This window comes from Osmerus mordax, chromosome 5 (genome assembly GCF_038355195.1).
Source record: "Osmerus mordax isolate fOsmMor3 chromosome 5, fOsmMor3.pri, whole genome shotgun sequence".
NCBI lineage: Eukaryota > Metazoa > Chordata > Actinopteri > Osmeriformes > Osmeridae > Osmerus > Osmerus mordax.
The window spans coordinates 10,795,550-10,812,520 of record NC_090054.1 but is presented as its reverse complement, the minus strand read 5'-3'; the positions used below and the strand labels follow the sequence as shown (position 1 = coordinate 10,812,520).

General features: G+C 41.6%; 1 protein-coding gene across 1 annotated transcript in view; it reads left to right on the top strand.

Annotated features, from left to right (window-relative positions):
• Positions 1-803: 803 nt before the first annotated feature.
• The window catches only part of lrmda (leucine rich melanocyte differentiation associated), a 185,271-nt gene continuing 169,103 nt past the window's right edge, over positions 804-16,971 (top strand). The window contains exons 1-2 of the mRNA XM_067236656.1: positions 804-1,036; positions 1,627-1,727. Of these exons, the coding sequence (XP_067092757.1) occupies positions 995-1,036; positions 1,627-1,727 (143 nt within the window). The 5' untranslated portion in view covers positions 804-994. The remainder of the gene's footprint in view (positions 1,037-1,626; positions 1,728-16,971) is intronic.

The following is a 16,971-nucleotide window of genomic DNA, read 5'->3' as shown; positions in this document are numbered from 1 at the left end:
AACATGAAATTGTGGGACATGTCTATACGAAAGGAATGTGTGCGTTTGGCTGCTCAAGCAGGGTGCCGAGCTGAGCAAAGTAGGGATACTTTTCCGTGTGGGAGGTTCCGAGGTGACGTCATCCTACGTTACGAGACAGAAACACGGATAAGCCACTCAAATATAGGACCCAACCTGTGTTTACAGTTGTGTAGCTCATTTAAAGTGGTATTTATACAATTATTTGAAAGTATGTTGAACAACAATGATTCAACACAGATAGAATATCACTTTTTTCCAAAGGCTTTGAGCTAGCCTATCTTACTTGGGTCAGCATTTGACATGTATGACCATACAAAAATGTAAACAACCAGTTCACGTTGTTCAACTAGAAATCCACTCGAAGCCTATGTTTTCACTCCAACCCGATTTGTAACACATGATTCAGCTGGGTAGCAAGTTAATTATTAGAATAATGTATTTGATTAAGGTTGGAATTGAGACCCACAGAGGTCTGTTGCTCTCCGAGAACAGGGTTGGTCAGCCTGGGCTAAATCGTTCAAGAGTTATATATTGGTAGCCTATACTGTACTAGCCTAGCCTACGAGACAAGTAGCCTAGCTGATGATACAAGTTTATCTGTAATTCACCGATCCACAACAACAAAAACGTTTAGATAATACACACCACTTTTCGTGAACAACATCTATTTTGTTAGGCATATCCTATAGGTTTGTTGCCTTACCTATGTCCCAAATATTGAGTTAAATATCCCAGTGCGTTATCCGCACGTGTTTCCGCTTTGGGTCAGCTGAGAACGACAAGCACGCGGAAGAAGTAAATTTGGAACGCCAAGTAGGCTACTAAAATACTAAAACTAAAAACTGGTGTAGAAAGATACTTCTTCGCGTAATTTGTTTTATTCCTTAATTTCTCGGTAAGAAGGACTTCTGGTGGTTTTGCTCTGATAACAAACTACTAGCACGCAGCGAGCAGAGTTGTCCTGTCATCAGTTATGGCACACATCGAATCATTGGTTGCAATGAATGGAACGCAAGTAAGTGAAAATTCTACTTAAATATCACTTACATTGAAGTCTTTTGCTGTAAGTGTGATGTAAACTGAAAGAATGTGCTACATTCGGTTTTCAAAGTCGGCTTCATTGCTCAAATAAGTGTAACTTTATCTTAAACAGAGCGGGAATCACCGTCACAATGTCATGTGACCTAATACAACTTTTGAGAACCTCCATCCTTCAACCATGTTTTGTAACCTTTAACGCTAGATATTTGATACAAAACATTGCTTCTAAATCTGAAAGCTTTGTAGCATTTATAGGCAATGACTGGACATAAAAGCTCAGTCGACTTAGTCTGTTTAGCTTGTTGCACACAAACTTTAGCAGGTTCAAGAACCAAAACAAAAGTTAAACAGTTAATTATTCAAGCTGCATTCCATATTGCCGAGGTACTTCAGACATACAAACCAAAAGGTACAATTAACATTTCAGGTACATTTTACTCGTCCAATTCCTGTTAATTCCCACAATAAAAAAGGTTGACTCTATGGAAATGTTCAGGCAATTGAATATTCATTAGTTATCTTTTAAAAACAAACTGTCTTCTTCTCCCTTTTTTGATGTTTAAGGTTTCCTATATTGGACATGACTGTACAGAAATCCCAGAGTTCCTTGGTGAAAGATTTGGACACTTTGCCAGAAGACTAGATCTCAGCTTTAATCAGCTAAGGTAAATTAGTCTAACTATGACAATAATGAGTGATGGTTTAACCATCACTTTTTATTGTATACATTTATTCTTGCTGTACTTTTTAGAAAGTATGTTGCCTGACCAGACCAATCCATTTGTGCTGAGCATATAATTCTCTGGATGAGCCCACTTTAGACATGATGGTTGCTAATACATATGCTCAGTCATTTGGACCTGATATTATTGTAAAATCAGACTCACATACTACAATATTATCAACTGCATGTTTAGTCCTACATCACTGCACTTGTTGTTGGCAAGTGAATCGCTGCATCAATTGAAATGGACTGTGTGTTTTGTGCATTACGTGGTCAGCATCAGACCTTGAGAGCAGAAGAGCTCAGTCGGATTCCCTCTTAGGCTAAACAAAAGGCCTGATCAATACATGTGACATGCTAATGCAGGGGCAAATAGGATAACAGATTCCTCCATTCTGGACAAGAAGGATCACCTAGTGGCAGCTGGTTCATGAGGGGAAGCCATCTCAACAGCAAGATGAGCAAAGTTTATCTGACAAGTGAAAAAGGAAAGATGATGGTTATAAGGTGCTTTTGTTTCAGACCCTTTCTTGATCTGTCAGGCCATGAAGGGCCCTGAATTGAGCTCTTTTTGTCATGTGAAAATTGTCGTCTTTGGGCAGTTATCTGGCTTGGAAATGTGGATTCTTCTGTTTAATTGATTCGCTATGCGCCTGAGTCTGTCACATTAATAATTGCTAAATATCGCGCTGCCCCGGTGTCGTGCATAAATGTGTGCTTATCAGAGCATTAACATTCCTAATGAAGCGCTACGATTGGAAAAACGAACACTGGCTTGCAGGAATATGATTTGCCTTTTCATCTGTTATTACGGCGTCATAGGCTTCAAACACGATGGTCGCACATGAATGCCAAACAAAGGTAATGTTCTATGATGTGCATACTGCAGGCTGGGCGATGTTAGACTGGTTGGTCATGGGGTGTCACATGAGGCTGTTGGATCTTGAAGTGTCATTCAACAGTTAACAATGGGAGACCAATCCATACAGTAAATTATTCAATAGCTTTCTTATGGTAATACATAACTGACTTTAACGAACAAAGTATTGCATAGTGTGCATAGTAGGTCAAATTCAGTTAACCAAAGCTGAATTATATTCAATGTTCTAGGTCTGATGTAATATGTATTCTGTGTATGAATACACCAATACACACTCACACACTTTGTTTAGATAAATTACTAGGGTGGCCAAAGCAGTATTTAAACTTTAGATCTTTTTTTCTCCCCCAGACTAGACATGGAAACGTGTTAGCTGCGACAAGCAGCTATATGAAAGATGACTGTATAAGCCGTAATATCTGTTGGTTTTAGAGAGATCAAGGCTTGCATTATATACTTCTTATCCTTGAATGTGTCACATTAAAAACTTGATGTTCAAAATCAAATATTTATAACTCTGACATTATTAAATCATAAATAATTTATTTGGTTAAGGGCGAATCTTGGATGCCAGAAATCATTACTGATCTTCAAAGGATTGTATGGACAGATGAGCAAAGTAGGTGCAATCAAGTATACCCAAGTCATTTAGTACTGATATCGGTATTGTTTGATGGACTCCTAACTGCTAACATGCATTGTATAGCCTTACACATTTAGTTCCAATAAGCTTTTCCATAAAAATTTTTTACACATCAGATCTAAAGGTCGTAAGGTAACAATCTAGATTTCTGTACAGATCCTGCGAAAAATCAAACTTAATTTCACCAAATATCCACTCTGACATGATTTGAAGCCGCATGAGTCACATGACTCTTCCCTGAGGCTATGATTGGGTGGAGAAATTAATTTAGTGGGATGACATGTGATGGTGATCAAAGCTAAGGAAGTGGAGTGGTAGCGTAGCCAGTCTGTAGGTATTAAATCCAAAACACACCCAGTCACACATCATAATAAGGGGGCATCCTGTGCTTATGTTATGAAATGACATGCATAATAACTTTGCAAGAGGGATAAAGTAAACTGTACATGATACAGCATATCTTCAAACTCTTGGTGCAACAAGCCTGATCTAAAATCAAATGTAATTTTATTTCTGTACTGTACTTTTTTAAAGCAATATCACATAGGCTGTCACAGATGCCCACAGATCAGCACCTAAAACACACCTCAAGCCTCAGAGTAATGTTGGGGGGGGGATATAGGGTTAGAGGAGCAAACAGCAGTTACAGTGTTTGTAGGTGTGAGATCCTCACGGGTTAAATGTGAGCTAATGCAGCGCTTTAGCCGTAGGGCTTGCTAAACGCAAAGGTCTTTAAGGCAACACAGAGAACATAGCCTCTCTGATTGAAATGGAAAGTCTGTTCCAGAGGAGGAAAGCAGTTTATGAGAAAGCCCTCTCCCCCACCATTATCTCCTTTATGTTGGAGAACACACCAGCGCGTTTGTTCAGCGCCATTCCTGTAGGAGAACAGCACCAGTGCTTCGAGGACATGACTACCTTTCTGTCAGCCCAGGTCTTCCGTGGGCTTGACAGAAGCCACTTCGGAAGGATAAACAGAGTGGACTCCCATCAGTCCGATGCTATCTTACCGGAGTCACGTTTGAGACATTGTTGGAAAGTTTTGTGCCTAATGTGCTTGTTTCCGTCAAATCAAATTGACAGCCCTCGCCCTTAAATGTGACAGTGAGTCCCCCTGATGGCAGAGGCTTTCATTGAGGTGGGCGTAGTGAGAGAGAGAGAGAGAGACGCCGGGGCAGGAGGAAGTTGAGGGGAGCAGTCTGTCACACCTACACCTCTCCCTTTCTCTTCACCAACTCCTCGAAGCTGTCAGGCTGTCTCATCGGTGTCTAGAGGAGAGTGACTCCAAGAGAAAGTGTCGTCGAGGACAGACTCGGAGATCATTGTGCAGTCCGCTTGGTCTCAGGTCCGCAGCGTGCGATGCCGCGTGGCAACAGGGAGTCCCTTCTGTCGGCACAGTCCCTCTCCACGACTGTGTACACTTAAACCTCGGTCACGTGAAGGTACTCCGAAACCATTACCTGCAGTGGTGTCGCATGTGACATGGGATCTTTTGAGAAGTCTCCCAAGTTTGCGAAGACGGAGTGGGAACAGTCACGTGCTTCGAACGGAACCGACTTCCTTTTCCGATTCGAAATGACACTGAAGCAAAACAGTCCCGGATTGTTTAACCAAGGAAGATATGAGAGGGCCCTTCTCACAGAGCTCTGTTTCCAGTTTCACATTTCATCTCAAGAGTATGATTCAGTTCAGTTGATCTATTTCTAGAAATTCTTTTGCCTTGACATCCTGCTGATTCAGTTCCGTCCTTGCAGTATACTGGAACTCCTGCACAGATAAAGATGGGTGCCTGCTATCCAGCGATCCGCCTGCTCTCTCTAATGATCTTTTAATATTAATCTAAGTTGTGGTTGTGATGGAGATTGCAAACTTCCGAGAGCATTTCATCAGCCACGTGGCATTGCGTTCTGGTGATTGTCTTCCTCTCCTTGGTCCTCGCACAAAGCGCTGAGATCTCCCCATAGTTGTCTTGTCCAAACGATGTGACATGTCTAGTTGGAAATGTTTGGACGTTGTTTCATGCCGTTTTCATCACTCAAACCACTGCAGTTTTATAGCACTGATGTAACGCAAATTTGTTTGGAAAATTCCAGTTTGCTATGGCGTCTAACTGTGTTAACTAAAGGAAAAACTAGGATGTTGCCTGTAGTTGTTGTCTGGTAGCTTAGTGTCTCCAAGGGATGTCTTGAACGTGTTAATATACTGTATGTATAAATATCTAGTCAAATCAGACTTTGTTTATATTGCACCTTTTGTGCAAAATTGCAATACAAGGTGCTTAACAATGCAATGAAAATGCAAGAATACTATGATAATACAACAATACAATCAGAATGAACTGTAATTTAAGGAAATGATTGTACAGGAAATAAGAGCCATGGTGAAACAGAGAGACCAGTGTAGCACTGTAGGAAGAAAAAAAAAGGAATTGAGAGAATGCTAAGCTAAAAAGGCATGTCTTATACAGTATATAGATATATTCAGCAGTTGAACCTGTGACACTTTAGTATTTTCAGGTATAATCTGGCCTACCGTGGCCCTCAGAAGCTGTGGAGATAGGACCCCATATTAAGATGCTGCATTGCAGATGAACCCTTACCTGTGCATGTAAGCTACGGTGCTGATGGCAGCCGTTTTGCATTTTAATGACAAATCAAGCATGCTAACTCCCTTTTTTTTTAAACCAAAGTGCTCTAAATGTCGCCGCGCTGTCAGAATGAGATGTAAGTCGTCTGATGAAAAGAGAACAAAGAAGACAAAGTAGGGAGGCCTTTTACACTTTGAAATGAAATAAACCCTTGTATGGCCTGTCAGCTGTGTCATTTCATATTCATATCTAAAGCACATTATGGTATTACTCTGCCGCTCAGGCCTCACTCATCTGTCTCTCCTGATTCGTCACAGGCACCGTGCCGTCTTACAAGTCCCTGTGTGTCAACACGGGAAGGGTCCTGTTAATTGACAAATCAGTGTCACCGACTCGGAGCACTCCACCTGCTTCTCTCCGCGCGAGGTAGAGTCTGGACGTTTCGATGTGGGGGGGAGATGTGGAGGCTCTGTTATTGGCTCAAGCCCAGGAAGAGGCTTTGCACCCAGGCTGGAACGAGAAGTGACAATTGGGAAGCAGAGATGCTGTCATTGTCCAGGCTGAGTGTTCAATCTGCCGAGATGCCAGTATGCAGATGAAGTGTCAGCCAGGAGGAGAGAGTATAAAAGAAATGTCTGTATGAAGTCTTCAAATCACTTAACTGTAATATGTGTGCATGTGTGTGTTTCAGAGGGTGATGGGAAGCTTGGTGCCGGTTTGGAAATATATTTCATCAGGTCAATCAGGCCTGGTTAGGGTAGTATTCGAGAATAACTAGATCGGTGTTTCATGAATTAAGGAGGATACAGTGTTCCTCAAGCCTAAATAGATTTATAAAGGCAATATGAGAGAGACACGGTCTGCCAGGAAATAATGTATTCATAACTGGAGCTGTGCTATTTCACATAAATTCTTCGGTGGTGAAACCCTTTTTAATTTTCATTGGAACAATTTTCTCTGATGGACTACTCTGGGGAACGTGCTGGAGGAGACGGGAGAGATCAGGAAAATGGAAAACACGTTAGATCTGTAAATTGATTCCTAGTCTTGTTTTTCCATCTCTCCAATTTGAGTACACATATTTAGGATGTCTGCTGAAACCTGTATCCCTTATCCCATTTGAGGATAGGAAAATCAGATGTTACTTGACAGTCAAGATATGCAGCTCCTATTGGTACATTACTGTCGTTAAGCCCCCTCTGCAACTTTGTTCAGAGGGAGATTGTTCAAACACATCCATGCATTCAACACCAAGATCACAAATTTAAAGAGTCATGGTACACCATGAGATCAATTCCTGTCCTAGAGAAGGACCTCGGTATCGGACACTGTGAGAGGGCAGGCCCATTGTGGAAGTCCAGCCAAGGGGAGGTAGAAGATAAGAAGGCCTGTCCAAATTTGTTTTGAAATGTTGTCGCGGGCAAGGCATGCACTCTTGTGTTTTGGTTAGATGACAATCCTGTATCTGATGGAAAAAATGTGTCTTCCGCACGTTGCAGCCCAACCGCAGCAATCTGGTTCTTATTTATGGCCCTCTGTTGACTTACCTCTGACGGTAATGGAGAAGGCCAGGTATGGGGTGTGTAAATGGGTGGGAGGGGGCTGTTGTCAGGTTAGAGAAACGAAACCTTATGGTCGTCCTCATCTGTGATTTTTTTATTTGTTTCGCCTGTCAAGTGTAATACTGATGATGATGGCATAACAATACTGCTGTGTTTGTAATGATGAGGAGCATGCTGTCGCCGGTTCACTTTTGGTGCTTTGCAATGGTTCTCTCGTCAAGGTTAAGATGGAGAGTAATGTATTGCAGATTACATTGATGCTGACTCGTGTCTAGCAGGCTTGTGATATATATATATATATATAAAACATAAAGTACAGAAATAGCATGATAATTGTCAAAGAGACAGATTACCATCAATCAAGCCATATGATGGTAATCTGTCTGTTTGACAATTATCATGCTGCCAGATATAGCTGACACACATATAGTAGCCATGTTGACGTAATCACATTAGTCCCATGGTCATGGGATCATGAATTGGGCTGCTCCTAAGGAGACAATACTAGTCCTTCAGTCAACTTCCAGCTGTACAGCTCCTTTCACCACTACTGTAGAAATCGCTATCTCTATATTACAACCCGACAAAAGCTCACTGACAGCTGAGGAATCGTCAGTAAATCAGTGTTGGGTCGCCATTGGCGCTTCTAGAGCATTCCACCGAACTCTTGCTAATCTTAGGCCATCTTGTGGTGTTGGATTTGGAACGGGATGGAACATCTTTATGTCCCTTTTGTTCACATTATATATACTGGGCACTGATGCCATTCCTTTTATGACTGCGTCACGTTTTTTATTGTATATCCCAAGACGGATGGCGTGCCAGTGACACCGAGATTTACAGGCCTTCAGCTCATGGTGGCAGGACTTTAGAAGAGCCTGCTGACACCAAGCCAACACTTTGGAGGGGGAGAATAAAAGCTGACGTTTTATTGGCTCTAAGGAGAGAAAGAGGGGGAGAGTCTATAGAGAGAAGGAGAAAGATTCTGTTTCTGTACTTTATGTTTTTTTAACACAACCATCTGTCACAGGGACCCTACTCAGAAGAAAGGATTTATTGGGTATTCTTTAGAAACTTGTCAGTGGTAATGACTACAGCTATGATTTCAATTATCACCCACTAAATATAGCTTAATTCACTGCCTTTCTGGACATAATGAGCAGGCCTGACATCATTTAAATTTTTTTTTGATACCATGCTATTTTAATATTTTATGCTGACCACCTATTTAATTTTACTCCCTAGCGCTTGGCATGTGGTGAGGTCCCACTCCCTCATTAAAGTTGTACACTCAAAGCTATTGAGTTCAAAGCTGTCTCAGGGAGATATTTTTTTCCATTGACAGAAATCCAATTAGTTTTAGTACACAGTCTGGTTGAATAAAAAGGCTCTTAAAATCTACAATATGTTTCCGTAGTGTTTTACCAGAGTGCAAGAGGAGGGATGGATCTTTTTTTATAGGGTGACCTGATGGGGCCAGTGTGGACATACTCCCTTTTCTATTTTGACAAGTTCAGATCAAACCGTCCAAATGTCTTACTTATTTTGATAGCCCTTGAAAATTACATAAACATCAACTATAGATACATGCTAAGCCAAGATCATAATTCTCGTGCATATTTAAACACATATGAAATCCTTTATAACCAGCCCACAAATGTTGCTGTAACACCATGTAAATAAGAAGGAGAAATTATGTATAATTCATTAGTGATATGTTTAGTAAGTAAGTAATTAAGTGGGAAGCTAATTCGTAGTCAGGTTTTGACGTTAGGGTGTGCATTTCTAAGTGTGTGTTAAAAAGAAGATGATTAGGACTGGCACTGCTGCCAATAACACGTGGATACTTTAGGCTATGGGTAAGTCATGGGAATTCATCAATAGTCTTACAGTCCTATCACTTTAAATCAAATGTTTAGATTTTGCTTATCAGTGCAGATGAAGGAAAGGAGACTTGAGATGAGCTTATCATGGTCTTCTGTTTACATTTTCCCATCACACAAACCCCATACTACAGATTAATGATGTAAGTCACTTGGAGGCATGGAACATACTGGAACAATACTGCTACTTCCCCTGGATGTGTCCCAAAAGAAGGAAAGAAAATGCTTGGAAAAAGAACAAAGGAGTTCCCCCTGGTAGTGCCTGGGCAGTTCTGGTTGCTTCATGGTTCTCACTGTCTCCCAGCCTCCCAAAAGTGAAGACAGACACATGGGCGTGTTGAGCCAAGATTTTGTAAGATGGTTGCAGCTTTTGCCATGTTAAATTTTTGGGGGGGTACTTTTTATTTTTTCAAGAAGGGAACATGATAAATGTTGTCAATAGATGAATAAATCCCACCACCATAAAATGCTGTCAGAACCCTGTCATTAGACAACGTCACCCTCAGAGCCATCATCATTATTCGACTTCACTTTTATATCTTCACAATAAAGACTGCCCAAAATGCATCATGTGACTTAAGTGTTTTGAGTCATGTGTAACTGTGGTTTGCCACCTATGTAGTTTTACACTAGGCCTGCTTGCGGACTGTCTGAGTAGCTTGCTTTGTAATCTCGGGCTATGGGCTAAATAAGGTTGTTTTTCCACTGCTTCACCTCACAGAATACTTTAAACCATGTCCATCTCTGGACAGCTGTGCCACATTCTTGACACAGCTGCAGCACATTTCCCCTTTCCATTTCCAATCTTTCACAGCTTTTGCTTATAAAACTGTCTGCCTGTTAACTGTGCCACCATCCCTACTGTAGAGCTTGATAGTGTTTAAGCAGGACGGTCTGTACAACATGACCCCCGACCCACCTAACGGTTTCAGTTTGTTCAGTGTTTACTTCATTTGGACAGCATGGGGAACAACCCCAGGAATCTGCAATGACCTCAGAAGCACAAAGAGGCAAAAATATGTCGGTTTAATAGTAGCAGATGCATCCGTCAGATCCATCAGAAGGAAAACTGGTTTTAATGGCCAGGCTGCAAGACATCAGTGGGCCGTTGCCTCATTGAATTTTTGTAAGTATTTTTTATTTTTTTATATATCTGCGGCACATAAGAAACAGGGATGGCGTGTTTCATGTCCAGGCGTCTGACTTGTCTTCTCCGGAGAAGACGTCTCGTGTTCTGACAGACCAAGAGTCCATTTTTTAGTTGTCTGGCCACTAAAGCCATGTATGTAATGATGCTGATCACCAGTATGCTTGTATCTGTGAAGGCACTGTATGGGTAGCTCACAGTGGTTGTATGATCAGCAGACCAAACACTCCTTGGATCTTCTCCCCTCGCTGACTATCCAGACACTTGGTGTTTGTTAACGGTTTTCCCCAGATAGTGATGGTGATGCGAGATCTTTTAGTACTCGGGGGGTGGGGGGGGGGGGGTGGGGGGGGGGCGCAAACACTCTTTTATTTTCTCTGTCTGGAAGCCGGGGGCTCTTGGGCCCTCAGAACCCTTGTGTCTGTGGAGACGCTTCAAAATACACAAACAGCAAAGGAGGAGCAAGAGAAAGAAGAGGGGAAGAAGGAGAGGAAGGGAGGTTGGTGTGGTAGAATCCTCCAGAGAACGCACTGCACTTCTACAGGTGTCTGCAGACTTGTGATCTGAGGGCCGTTTGTGTGTCAATCAGATGAAAGTGTTGGACTGGGAGAAAAATCCCTTTATTTTTCGAACTTGTGGAAGCACTTATTGGTAGCCAGGTAAAGAGATGATTTCACTGGTGGTAGAGAAGGCAATTATTTTTTATTTTATTTTTGGGGGAGAGCTGCATGTGCATAATTTATTGAAAGGGCACTACATTTTAAACTTTGAATGAATTCAACTAGCTTTCTTTCTTTTTACAGAGCTTTAGGTGTGTGCATCACTTCACATGTCATAGAAACCTTAACACCGCAGCACCTTGGGGGAAGACCATTTGTTTACAGGCCCATGAATGGATCTTCTGTCCTGTTCTTCTCACAAGGCTTGACTAGGAACAATATGGCTGCTTTCTTTTCCAGACACTCCTCACTGCTGTATATCACGCTGACCTTCTGTTAGGGTTCAGACAGAGTATGAGTGTGAAGACTTAACAAGGGACTGTGTTTGCTCTGCTCACACCCGTTAAGCACCTCCCCATCACCCGTAAGTGTCTCGTGACATGCCTGTCAATCAAGATGAGCAGTCAACTAATCCATATTCTGTCTATATCAAAAGTTAAGCGTTATGTATCCACCGTGATGGTTCTCTTCCAGTACAGTAGTTTTATCATTTACGATAGAAACGGCTGAAGAAGAGTTTCTCTATACAGTATACAACAAAGTTGGTGTGTGGAAGCCATCTTGAGGCAGCGGGCATCCTGTCATCATTGCTGCCATCATCAAGCAGGCTGCGGAGACAAACTGCACACAGTCCTTCGACCCCTTGAAGCTCCTGTCCATCAGTCGCTCTTACAAGGCCCCTTCACACAGAGTGTGTAGTGAGTCTATCCTTCTACAGGCCCAGCTGTTTAAATTAATTATTAGTTTTATAGCAAACCCTGAGGCCGTGCACAGGCAGCTAATCCCTGAAGAGGGCTAATCTGGGCCGGCGTTACAGAAAATCAATGCTGGCCTTTGGTGTTGGCATGCCATCAGGGCAGGGGGACACATGTCAGACAGGCCTCCTGATTTTTTCATGAGCTGTTTTTGAAGTTGTAACACTAGTGGAGGGTGCTCCAGGTGCAGAGGATTGAAAAGAATATCCAGAAGCTATCTGAGGTTTCGATGGACCAATTTAAAAAAAAGCGTAGGTGATGCAAGTAAAAGCTGAATTTCAACAATATTAAGGTATTTTTTTGTGAGAAGGGGAAACATTTAATGATTGTCTACAGTAATATGTTGATGGCCTCAAAACACTGTAGACTTGTAAGATATAGTTTGCATTGTACAACTGAACCATACTGTTAGTGTATTTTCTTTCCTTTGAGTGTCAGTGTAAGAGCCTGTTTTGGTCATTCCCTGTTGATGATTGTTTTTTGGGAAACGGGATGAATGATTTTTTTTATTGGAACCACAAATTGGAGCCCTTCTAGCAACCTCTGACATGATGGATGTGTGGTTGAGTGTATCACCATCAACAAGGATTTAAAATGATTTTTTCCCCCTTTGATTAACTAGATCAAGTAATCGTAGTTCTACAAAGACGGCTATTTATATTGGTCTGGTTCATGATTGGTGCCATTTGAGTTTTGCTTCTGGTTTAAAGATTAGGCTACTGGATTATGGAATTTATTGAAACAAAGGAATCATTTAGAAAATGTTATTTGGTTCTAAGAGTAGTAATATGACTATTTTAGGATATTTTTGTATTTATGGGGGAGTTCAGTGGTAAAAAAAAATAATAATTGCAAAATGCATGATGGGTCCAGTCATACACCTGACCCAGCTTCTAAACTGAGTCCCACCCTACAATCTCAATACAAGTCTTCCATATACAACACTTTATTTCAAAATATTTTACACCTCAAATGACTCCACCCTATTGGTTGGGAGGAAGGCACTCTATTCTGCCTGTGTTTGCTCTAATACCTGTTAAACACCTTTCCGAGATAGTATCATTTATGAGTCAAACTCAATTTGTTCATTGCTTCCCTCCAAATGTAGCATGCAGGGGTGGTATAAAGTTGTTGTTGAGACTGAGGGAGAGATGCAAGGAAAGTGAGAGACTGAGACAGAGAAAGAGACAGGAGAGAATAAGGAGAGAATAAGGAAGAGACTGATAGAGAGGGAGAGATGGAGGGGGAATTTGACCCAGTCCCCTACTTTTCCTTCTCATACAGCCTATTAGTCTTGGTTTACCAGCCCTCTGTCTCATTTACAACGAGACTGGCGGCTAGAGATAATAGCTTTCATAATGTGTAGAGTTTCCCTATTCCCAGTTCCCCTTTGTGAGAGGACAGAAATATGGTCTCAGCCAGCTGATTCATTTTCTCTGTGGGGAGATTAAAGAGCAAAAGTACAGGAGAAGAGCACTACTCAGTCTTACTGGAATACATCCAATATGTCCTTGTCAATCTTACCTGAAATTATACCACTTTTCTTTTTTTTTTTGATATACATATTTTATGTACTGTTGCACAACAATCAGAGACTCGGAGCGCACCGTGACCTGAACCATAGGTGGCTGTTAGATTCGACGAAGCGACAATTTGACGTTTTCAGCCTCTGTGCCCTCACTGTGGTTCGCTGGAGGGGGATTCCTCCTAATGAGGAACTTACAGAAAGGATCTTGTGTTGGGTCATGAGATTCTGGTGTCCTGAAATGAGCTGTTTACGTGTCCTTCTTGTCCAAAGCGACTTCACTCAAGACGCTCAGTGGCATGTCCCTCCCTTTGAGATTATTTAGGTGCACTGCTGTCTATTCCCTTTTCCTCCTCCCTGGGTCCATTGGGGGATCTGAGATACCTACTCTGGGCACAGGGTTTTGTTCTTACTCAATGTTGCCTAAAATGTACGCTTCATACCAGGACATATTGTTTAGCGCTCACGTGGAATGAATGCACATTAAGTGGTAAATGGGTTCACAAGGAAAGAGAACTCATCTTTCACTCCAACACAAAGAACAGAAGAGTGTGAGGCCTCCCACCCCCCCTCCCTATAAATGGAATGAATGGAATTAGTCTGATGATGCTGCCTCGGCAGGCTTCGCTGCTTGTATTGCTAAGCCCCATAGATCATCTCATATTCAACTACGTGTGTAAGAGATTTGGAAATGAAACCGAGCTGCGAGTTTGTTCAGCTGCTCATCTGCCTGCCACAGTCATGAAGCTGCACTCGTGTCTGTGCGCTGTAGGGAAATGCCAGCCTTGGGATGATATCATCATTATTTTAAAGCTGTGATGTCTTGTGTTTAGGGAGCAGAGAGTATGGGGAGAATCTGACAGATGTCTTTCTGCTCCCAGGCAGAAAGGGTAACATTGTTTGCCGTCGCAGATGTACACCACCAAATATCTTGGACGTCATTTCCACTCAATGTCAAGAGCATTCTGCACAATGAGATGTTTGATTATAACGATGCGATATGAACCATGCGTCTGTTGTCTGTAATCAGCGTAACCAAGAAGGGATGCCACACGCTTCCCATCACAGTATTAGGGCCCGGCATTGAGTTGACATGGAGCTACCAACCACATTTAGACATTTGAGAAGATTTCTTGGATTTTGTGCTGCCAAGAATGGTTTTTAATGTACCATTTAGTGTTTAGAGGTCTATATAGATATATATAGATCTATATCTATAGATAGATATAGATCTATATATCTATATATAGGGAGATCTATATCTATAGATATAGACCTATATATATAGATATATAGATCTATATCTATCTATAGATATAGATCTATAGATTAATCAGGCTAAGCCATGCTCCCCCCTCGTGCTAAACACTTGAGGCGGTGGAGGATGTTTAGCTTTCTGTACAATGACGGTTTAGTGTTCTCACACTTCACCGTGTGACCTCCTGGTGTAAATGGTTGCAGTGAATGCTGTTGTGTATTCTTAGTTTCTTAACAGATCGTGGTTGAACATAAAAGGAAATGTAACTTAGGCATCTGTCTGGATCACTTCTTACATTTTACATTTACATTTTTAGTCATTTAGCAGACACTCTTATCCAGAGCGACTTACAGTAAGTACAGGGACATTCCCCCCGAAGCAAGTAGGGTGAAGTGCCAAGGACACAACGTCATTTTGCATGGCAGGGAATCGAACTGGCAACCTTCAGATTACTAGCCTGACTCCCTCACCGCTCAGCCATCTGACACTTCTTCTTTGAGAGACTGCAGACGGTGGTGTTGTAGGCCTCGGCCATGACGTCTCTCATCATCCGTACACTTGTAACAGCTTAACCTTGCGAGTAAATTCATTTTCATTGGAGATATATTAAATATGTTTCTGAATATTCATAAACATATTTAATATATCCCCATATTCATATAACACCCATTTCACTAATAGGGTCATGATCAGGTGGGAAACTAGCTTTCGCTTGGGAGACTCGCCATTTGATGAATGTTGGAGACAGACTGAGCACAGATAAGAGGACAGACCACCAAGAAGTAATACATCTACTGAGCTCCAAAAACACACAAACAACCCGACCAAACAAAAGCTCCTCTGTATGGATCTGGTTTGGACTGCTGGCTGACAGAACCAGATTTAACAGATGCTTCATGGGGACCTTAACCTATAAAATCACGCTGTCCTGGATCCAACGTCCCATCCTCTAACTGCTGTATAGATAGATAATCAAGGTTTGGGGGTATTTTGTGTTTGTTAATGCACAGTGCAGTCAACCTCTCTTCCTTAATGCCAAGGTGCTTCGTTTTGGTTGTTCTACCAGTATCCAGGCGCTTGGTTTTGGAAAGAGGTGAAAACAAAAGAATGACTTAGTTGTTTGCAATTCCTTCATTTAATTAAAGGTTGCAACAAGACATTTCTTCCGCTTCATGGCTCTGCTGGCCAGACTGGCAACAGCGTTAGCATTTAAACGATCATTAACAACCTTTTAGCTGTCAAGATCTTTTTGAATTATGGATATTTGCTTTCCTCCCAGCTCCCAGAGCCACCACAATGACTTCAGGGGCACAAGCCGTGGTATTAAGGAGTTTGCCAATGAGGTCTGATGAGGAGTGCAAGGGGAGATTAATAGACAATTCTCCCCAACGTTTGTTATCGCCGTTTTAGTGCACTGACTGACTACAGCCGGTGATAAATACAGAGAAGCCTCTGCATTTCCTGAGTGTGACACTATCTTCTCGTCAGCATGCCTCCATTGACGTGGTGTCTTTTCTGACAGGCATGTCCAAAGTCAGTTGCCTAGTAGTCTCAGTCCCGTGGAATATCATCAGCAGAGGAAAAGTTGTTTGGGATCTGCATTTTAATCCTAGTCTGTTTAATGTTTTGCCCCCTGACAATCTGGTCCAGACATCATTTTAATGGTATGTACAGTGATAAAGCCAATAAAGTGTCAAAATGATTGATAATCTGAGCATTATAGCAATATGACTTTCCTGTCCTCCTCTGCACTTGCCATGATGGGTTCCAAATTGAATTCTTTGTGTGTGTGTGTGTGTGTGTGTATATGCGAGTGCACGCTGTACACACTGTTAAATGTCTAGTGAGCAAAAGGAAGCTTAGCATGTAGCCCAGAGAGTGTCTCTCTTCAGTGAATTTCATCTAGGATGGATTACTTTGACATTTCTAAATGATTGAGTTGGTTGAAATATACAGTATTGCATGCATTGTTCCACAAACAACCCACTTATAGCATATAGGTAAATGACAATATAAATACAATCACACATACTTGAGATTCTCTGGTCCTAATCATAATGAATGAAAACAATCGGCAAAAATATATATATTTTTTGGTTCTGCTTTTATAGACCTTTTCTACATATAAAACATATATATTTTAGAATACATTTAGGGAATAACCTCTTGTGTGTGTTTGGTATCGATGCTGGTTTCGCTGATTGACCAGGATTGATTTAGTAATTT